The 8686-nt window shown below is 50.5% G+C and overlaps 1 protein-coding gene across 1 annotated transcript in view; it reads left to right on the top strand.

Moving 5' to 3' along the window:
• Positions 1–5948: 5948 nt before the first annotated feature.
• Positions 5949–8686, top strand: part of GMFG (glia maturation factor, gamma) — a 7740-nt gene continuing 5002 nt past the window's right edge. The window contains exons 1-3 of the mRNA XM_011952530.1: positions 5949–6161; positions 6591–6687; positions 6811–6860. Coding sequence (XP_011807920.1) covers positions 6159–6161; positions 6591–6687; positions 6811–6860 — 150 coding nt within the window. The 5' untranslated portion in view covers positions 5949–6158. The remainder of the gene's footprint in view (positions 6162–6590; positions 6688–6810; positions 6861–8686) is intronic.

Below are 8686 nucleotides of genomic sequence, written 5' to 3'. Positions count from 1 at the left end.
CGGGCCCGGCGGAGCCTGGGATTGGGCCTCCAGGCCCGCAGGGGGCAGGCTCGCGCGCGTCCACCCCAGCTGCCGGGAGCTAAGGCACAGTTCCCGATTCAGGCGTTCCAGGCCTCCTCTTCCCCGCCCCTTGGGTGGCCCGCCCCACCCAACGCTGTCCCCGGTAGGCGGCTGCATTCGGGCTTCTCGGGGCTCGGCTTTCTCATCGCGCTGTTCTGGCCTGCCGCTTGCTCTTTCCGATGGGAATGGCGAGGCGAGATCTAGCCGTTAGGGTGGGAAGAGAATGCACGGAAAGCGCTCGGGATCAAGGAGGCCGTCAATAAACGGGAGTTGTTGCTATGACTTTGGTTGTGATCTGGGCGTTCCACAAACTGTCTTGGGTCTGGGTGAACTAATCAGAGGGATCTGTGTTCAGAAGGCTCTCGGTGACAGAGATCTGGCTTGTTACAAGCACTCAGAGAGCCAGTCGGGGTCAAGGGTCGAGTTGAAGACAGGGAGGGGTGAGGAACGAGCAGAGGCCAGTTGTTTGGCCACTTGAGAGAGTTTGGACTTGTCCCGAGGGCACTAGGGAGCCCTGAAGGGCTTCAAGGTGGGGAGGATCATGGTGAGTCGGGGGTTTTGGAGAGATGTCTCTCTGGCTTATACATGGAGGGCGGATTGGAGGGAATGAAACGGGGTCGGGAGTCCAGGGAGGCAGCTGGGGGAGGGATTGGGGAAGAAAGAGGGGGGTTTGCACAAGGGAGGGACTGTGGGGAGGGAAGGAGGTGCAGGTGGGAGGGACGCCCTGGAGGCAGAGCAAACGGGCCTGAAACTGGCTGGCCATGGAGTGAAAGGGGGAGAAAAGTTTAGAACCAGGCCCTCTGGCCAGGAGATTGGGCCTTAGAGGAGAAGCGGGTTGGGAAGATACTAAGCCCAATGTGGATGCCTAGCAGCGAGGTCCAGGAGGTACACAAACCCCAGGTCTGGAGCTTAAGATAGAAACTGAGGCTGGAGACCAAGATTTAAGGATCGTCAAAGATGGTAATTGAGGCTGTGGGAGTTAGGGGTCTAGCGCGGGGAGGGTGTGAAGGATCACTGGAGACAGGGAATGAACAGAACTCTGAAACGGAGAGGCAGGATTTGAGCAAAGGAATTGACACTGTCGATGAATATTGAAAAGGGCAACCAGAGAGAGGAAAACCAGGACAATGTGGCATTATAGACACTTTGAGGAAAGGCCATTTCACCAGGGTGGGGCCATGTCACAAACCCCATCCACTACCTCCTGCATTTAAGCAACAGCCTTCACACTATATAAAATGATTGTGCTCGATAACTGCTGGTTCATTAATTCATTCAATAATATTTCTTGAGTATCCAATATGTGCCAGGCTCTGCTTAAGGTGCTAAAAATACAACAGTAGGATGAGTGCAGTGACTCATACCTGTAATCCCAGCATTATGGGAGGCCAAGGATCACTTGAGATCAGAGTTCGAGACCAGTCTGACCAACATGATGTGAAACCCTGTCTCTACTAAAAATACAAAATTAGCGGAGCGTGGTGGCGCATGCCTGTAGTCCCAGCTACTTGGGAGGCTGAGGCAGGATAATTGCTTGAACCCCGGGTGGCAGAGGTTGCAGTGAGCCGAGATCATGCCATTGCACTCCAGCCTGGGCAACAACAGTGAAACTCCATCTCAAAAAAAAAAAAAAACAAAAAAAACTTACATTCTAGTTCCTGGGGACACAAACAATAAGGAAATACAGTGTTACTTTGTGTTACTTTCCAAGGAGAAAAAGAAAGCAGTGGCCTGGCATGGTGACTCACCCCTGTAATTCCAGCACTTTGGGAGGCTGAGGCCGGTGGATCACTTGAGGCCAGAAGTTTGAGACCAGCCTGGCCAAAGTGGCAAAACCCTGTCTGTACTAAAAATGCCAAAAATTAACTGGGCATAGTGGCACGTGCCTGTAGTCCCAGCTGCTCAGGAGGGTGAGGCAGGAGAATCACTTGAACCCGGGAGGCGGAGGTTGCAATAAGCTGAGATTTGCCATTGCACTGTAGCCCAGGTGACAGACTATGTCTCTAAATAAACAAACAAATAAATAAATAGCAAGAAAGCAGCTAAGAGAATGGAGTGATGCAGCCAGAGTTAATTTACATGGGGAAAGGCCTCTTTCATTAGGTGAGACTGAAACAGAAATCTGAAGGAATGAAGGAGAAAGAGGGGGTTCCAGAAAGAGAAAACAGCAAGTGCAAAGGCCATGTGGTAGGATCATTCACAGAACCACAAAGAGGCCAGCATTGCTGGAGTGGAGTGAGCAAAAAGGAGGGCCAATGAAGGGCAAGGTCCAAGAGGCAATGGGGTAGGGGTGGTGACAGATAACTTAGTATTTTTGTCATTGTTAGGGTATGTATGTGTGTATGTGTGTGGCAGGGTCTCACTTTGTTGCCCAGGCTGGACTGTAGTGGTGCAATCGTGGCTAACTGCAACCTCGGCTCACTGCAACCCCTGTCTCCTGGGCTCAAGTGATTCTCCTGCCTCAGCCTCTGGAGTAGCTGGAACTACAGCCATATGCCATCACCCCTGGCTAAGTTTTGTATTTTTAGTAGTAATGGGGTTTCACCATGTTGCCCAGGCTGGTCTCAAACTCCTGGACTCAAGTGATCTGCCCGCCTCAGCCTCCCAAAGTGTTGGGATTACAGGCATGAGCCAACACACCCGGCCTGCTGTTTGTTTTTTAGAGACAGGATCTCACTCTGTCATCTGGGCTGGAGTGCAGTGGTGCGATCTAGCTCACTGCAGCCTCAAACTCGTGGGCTCAAGTGATCTTCCCAACCTCAGCCTCGCAAGTAGCTGGTACTTGGGATTACAGACACATGCCACCATGCCCAGCTACTTTTAAAATTTTTTTGTAGAGACAGGGTCTTGCTATGTTGCCCAGGCTGGTCTTGAACTCCTGGTCTCAAGCAATTCTCTTGCCTTGGCCTCCCAAAGTGCTGGGATTACAGGCATGAGCCACTGTGTCTGGCCCATGGGAGGGTTCGAGACCAGCCTGGCCAACATGGTAAAACCCTGTCTCTACTAAAAATACAAAAATATGGCTAGGCGCGGTGGCTCATGCCTGTAATCCTAGCACTTTGGGAAGCTGAGGCAGGCAGATCACGAGGTCAGGAGTTCAAGACTAGCCTGACCAACATGGTGAAACCCCATCTCTACTAGAAATACAAAAATTAGCTGGTTGTGGTGGCATGCACCTTTAATCCCAGCTACTCATGAGGCTGAGGCAGGAGAACTGCTTGAACTCGGGAGGCGGAGGTTGCAGTGAGCCAAGATTGTGCCACTGCACTCCAGCCTGGGCGACAGAGACAGACTCCATCTCAAGAAAAAAAAAAATAGCTGGCTGTGGTGGCTCATGCCTGTAATCCCAGCTACTTGGGAGGCTGAGGTGAGACAATCGCTTGAACCCAGGAGGTGGAGGTTGCAGTGAGCTGAAATGGTGCCACTGTACTCCAGCCTGGGTGACAGAGCGAGACCCCTGTCTCAAAAAAAAAAAAAAAAAAAGAAAAGAGAACCAGTGTGGTGTCGTGAAGATGATGTTTCAGGGAACAGGGAGTGATGGGCTGTGTCAGATGTGGCTGAGGAGAACTGAGGTGTGACCATTAGATCCAGCACCGTGGAGTGCGTGGGTGACCTTGACAAGGGCATGTCAGCCGAGAGGAGTATGGGGGAAAGGCTGGTTGGAAAAGGCAGAAGAGGAAACTGGGAGGAGAAATTGGAGACAGCAATGTAGATGATTCTTTTGAGAAATCTTGCGGAAAAGGGAAGGAAATGAGTGAGCAGCAGCTGGACAGGAGATAAGGTTTTATATTTTTAAGGTGGAAGAGGCCAGACTCGGTGGCTCACGCCTGTAATCCCTGCACATTGAGAGGCTGAGGCAGGAGGATCGCTTGAGGCCAGGAGTTTGAGGCCAGCGCGGGCCACATAGTGAGATCCTGTCTCTACAAAAATAAAAAATAAAATTGGCTAGGCATGGTGCTGCATGACTATAGTCTCAGCTACCTAGGAGGCCAAGATGGGAAGGTGGCTTGAGCTGAGAAGTTGGAGGTTACAGTGAGCTATGATTGCACCACTGCACTCCAGCCTGGGTGACAGAATGAGACCCTGTCTTTTTTTTTTTTTTTTTTTTGAGACCCTGTCTCAAAAGAAAAAAACAAGAGAAAAAAAAAATTAAGATGGAAGAAGTAACACTACATGGAGACTAAGGAGAAAGATCCAGGAGGCATGGGGATATTGGTGAGACAAGAGAGAAAGGGAGGCTAGCTGCAGAGATGTAGGTAAAGGGGTAGAGTCCAGTGTAGGGTCCGGGGTTTGCCCACTGGAGGGAAGTGGGCCAATCACAGTGGGCCTAGGAACCTGTGAAAATTCCCTTTTGTTTGCTTTTATTTTCTCACTGAAATACATATGGTTTTCGTGTGAACTACTTTCCTTTTATTTCTTCTTTATATGACAGTCAGGACATTATATTGATTTTTTTGAATTTATGTGTGTAAGTAGGTTATATTATCTAGGAATTTTATTTCGGGATGGGAAAAGGGGGCAGTGCAAAAATACTCAATTAAAAAAAATGGCCGGGCACGGTGGCTCACAGTGGCTCACAACTGGAGTCCCAGCACTTTGGGAGGCCGAGGCAGGTGGATCATTTGCGGTCAGGAGTTCGAGACCAACGTGGTCAACATGGTGAAACTCCATTTCTACTAAAAATACAGAAATTAGCCAGGCATAGTGGCACATGCCTGTAGTCCCAGCTACCTGGGAGGCTGAGGCCAGAGAATGGCTTGAACCTGGGAGGCGGAGGTTGCAGTGAACTGAGATGGCACCACTGCACTCCATCCTGGGTGACAGAGTGAGACCCTGTCTCAAAAAAAAAAAAAAAGTGGGTACTAGTCTGACAGGATTGAGCTCCCTTGTTGCAGGGCCTCATAGGTCATTGCAAGGCTAGTGAGATTGAAAAAGTGCAGGAAAAAAGTCACCATTACCCAGGCAGTGTGGGGTTGCCCCTCTGGTCCCCATTTTGCCATTGACATAATGGGCATCAGTCTGACCAGCAAAAGACTGAACTCCCCTTTTTCAGCCCTGAAATTCAAATATCCCAGATGGGGGTCAATCCAGGAAGGCTGCCTGGAGGAGGGGAGGAGCAAAATAGTTCGTTTTAGTGTGTATATATATTTTTTGAGATGGTGTCGTCCTCTGTCGCCCAGGCTGGAGTGCAGTGGCATGATCTCAACTCACTGCAAGCTCCGCCTCCTGGGTTCATGCCATTCTCCTGCCTCATCCTCCCCAATAGCTGGGACTACAAGCACCATGCCCGGCTAATTTTTTTTTTGTATTTTTAGTAGAGACGGGATTTCACCGTGTTAGCCAGGATGGTCTCGATCTCCTGACCTCATGATCTGCCCACCTTGGCCTCCTGAAGTGCTAGGATTACAGGTGTGAGCCACTGTGCCCAGCCCGTTTTTAGTATCTATTGTATCTGCCATGCTGGCAGCTATGTGAAGCTATTTATTTATTTTTATTTATATTTACTGAGACAGAGTTTCCCTCTTGTTGCCCAAGCTGGAGTGCAGTTGCGCGATCTCAGCTCATTGCACCCTCCACCTTCCTGATTCAAACAATTCTCTTGCCTCAGCCTCCTGAGTAGCTGGGATTACAGGCATGCACCACCAAGCCCGGTTAATATTTTGTATTTTTAGTAGAGACGGGATTTCGCCATGTTGGCCAGGCTGGTCTCCAGCTCCTGACCTCAGGTGATCTGCCCGCCTTGGCCTCCCAAAGTGCTGGCATTACAGGTGTGAGCCACCGTGGCCAGCCGATGTGAAGCTATTTCCATCCTCACCACAATCTCAAATCAGAGGGGTGAAGTTACTTAGCTAGGGTCACACAGCAAGGAAGCTTTTGAACCCTGGTCTGAGCGATTTCCTGACAGGTCCTGGCAGATGAGGGGAAGGAAGGAGGGGGAGGAGCCCTCTGTGACAGTTGTCCCAGAAAGGGCATAAACAGGATGTGGTGTTGCATGAAACCTTCCTCCTACTGCACAGCCTGCCCCCTCTGCAACCCCGGTCCCCACCCCTAGAAGACAGCGGAACTGAGAAAAGAAGAGGCCTGTGGACAGAACAACCATGGTCAGGGGACAGGGGTCCTATGGGAAGAGCTGGGGCTGGGGTCGGAGGACACCTGGGCGAAGGTCAGGCTATGGGATGGAGGTCACAGGCCGGGAAGGGGACACAACTGTGGCGAACAGCCTGGCTGGGAGGACAGAGAGACAGTGGCTCTGGGTTTAGGCCCAGGAAGTGGATCTCTGCATCTCCTTGACTGTCCCCCAGGGGTCCCCGTGGAGAAGGGGAATCCAGCCCCTGCTCCGCGCCCCAAGCTGAGCGAGCTGGTGAGGGGTACCTCCTCTGCGGGAAGGGTGCCTTTTCTCAGTGTTCACAAAGGCATCAGATGGGCCGGTGCAACACTCCTCTTCATGAGTGGATGGAGAAACTGAGGTTTGGGGAAGGGGTGAGGGCTGAGGCCAGACCATCTCAGCTCTTCCTGGGTCCTTCTGGCAGTCTGACTCTCTGGTGGTGTGCGAGGTAGACCCAGAGCTAACAGAAAAGCTGAGGAAATTCCGCTTCCGAAAAGAGACAGACAATGCAGCCATCATAAGTGAGTGGCATCTTCCCTCATGGAAGGATGGGAGGACGGTGGTGGGGGCCAATAAGGAGGGCTGGGCTCGTGTACCCTGTGGATTGGGGGAGTGTCTAATCCCTGTGTGCCACACCTCCCCAGTGAAGGTGGACAAAGACCGGCAGATGGTGGTACTGGAAGAAGAATTTCAGGTGAGGGGCTGGGGTGGTTGGGACTGGGAGGTAAGGGCTGGGACTGGGAGACCCAAGTGGTTGGAACTGATATGAAGAGCCTGGCATGGGGGTAGAAAGTCCTGGAGATCAGCTGAGCACGGTGGCTAATGCCTGTAATCCCAGCACTTTGGGAGGCCGAGGCGGGCAGATCACTTGAGGTCAGGAGTTCAAGACCAGCCTGGCCAACACGGTGAAACCCCGTCTGTACTAAAAATATAAAAAGTTTGCTGGGCGTTGTAGCGTGCACCTGTAATCACAGCTACTTGGGAGGCCGAGGCAGGAGAATCGCTGGAACCCACGAAGTGGAGGCCGTAGTGAGTCGAGACTGTGCCACTACACTTCAGTCTGAGCTACAGAGCAAGACTCTGTCTCAGAAAACAAAAACAAAAACAAAACCAAACCTGGAGATCAAGTTCTAGCTCACTCATGACCCCCAGCAAGAGACTTTGCCTATATGTGTCTCTATTTTCTCATCTGTGAAATGGGGAGAATAGTACTTACCTCATAGGCTTGTTTTTACATCCAGTGATTTAATTCTTGTAATGGGTTTAGAACAAGGCCTGGCACTTACTATATGCTCAATAAGGTGATGATGATCTTAATAATGATGATAATAATACTTTATTGGCATTCAGATGAAAGAGTTTCCACAGAAGTTAAAAAGCTAGCTAGGCGTGGTGGCTCATGCCTGTAATGCCAGCACTTTGGGGGGCTGAGGCAGGAGAATCACTTGAGCCTAGGAGTTTGAGACCAGCTTGGGCAACATGGTAACACCTTGACTCTACTAAAAATACAAAAATTAGCCAAGCACAGTGGTGTGCACCTGTGATCCCAGCTATTTAGGAGGCTGAGGTGGGAGGGTTGCTCGAGGCCAGGAGTTTGAGACCAACCTGGGTAACAAAGCAAGACCCCATCTCTACAAACAACAATAACAACAACAACAAACAAAAAAGAGGTAGACTTCACCCTCTGGTGGCCTCACTGTCTTTATCAATAACAAGAACGATAATAAGGCTATTTCCCTAGAGTTGTGATGAGGATTTATAAGGGAATCCATGGAGACTGAGGGCTGGGGCTCTCTCAGGCTCTCTGAAAAACAGTATAGTGAAGCAGTTATGATTTGAACACAGATTCAAATCTCAGCTCTGCTACTTTTTATCTGTGCAATTTTGGGCAAATGGCTTAACACCTCTGGGCCTCAGTTTTCTCAGCTGTATAATGGGCATAATGATAGGACCTACCCCACAGACTTATGGGATAGTTCCATGAATTAATCCATGTGTGTTTCGTAGAACAGTGCCTTGGCACATGGTAAGTGCTCACCTAAAGTAAGTCATTTTTTAAATCTTTTGACATGGAGTTTCAACCTTTTTGCCCAGGCTGGAGTGCAATGGCACAATCTTGACTCACTGCAACCTCCGCCTCCTGGGTTCATGCAATTCTCCTGCCTCAGCCTCCCAGGTAGCTGGGATTATAGGTGCACACCACCATGCCTGCCTAATTTTATTTTTTTCTTTTTTTGAGATGGAACCTCACTTTGTCTCCCAGGCTGGAGTGCAGTGGCACGATCTCGGCTCACTGCAACCTCCGCATCCCGGATTCAAGCAATTCTCCTGCCTCAGCTTCCCGAGTAGCTGGGACTACAGGTGCATGCCACCACACCTGGCTAATTTTCTGTATTTTTAGTGGAGACGGGGTTTCACTCTTTTAGCCAGGATGGTCTCAATGATTTCCTGACCTTGTGACCCACCCGCCTCGGCCTCCCAAAGTTCTGGGATTACAGGCATGAGCCACCGCGCCCAGCC

This window comes from Colobus angolensis, unplaced genomic scaffold, assembly GCF_000951035.1.
Source record: "Colobus angolensis palliatus isolate OR3802 unplaced genomic scaffold, Cang.pa_1.0 Scaffold34, whole genome shotgun sequence".
NCBI lineage: Eukaryota > Metazoa > Chordata > Mammalia > Primates > Cercopithecidae > Colobus > Colobus angolensis.
This window is presented reverse-complemented; position numbering and strand designations above follow the sequence as displayed.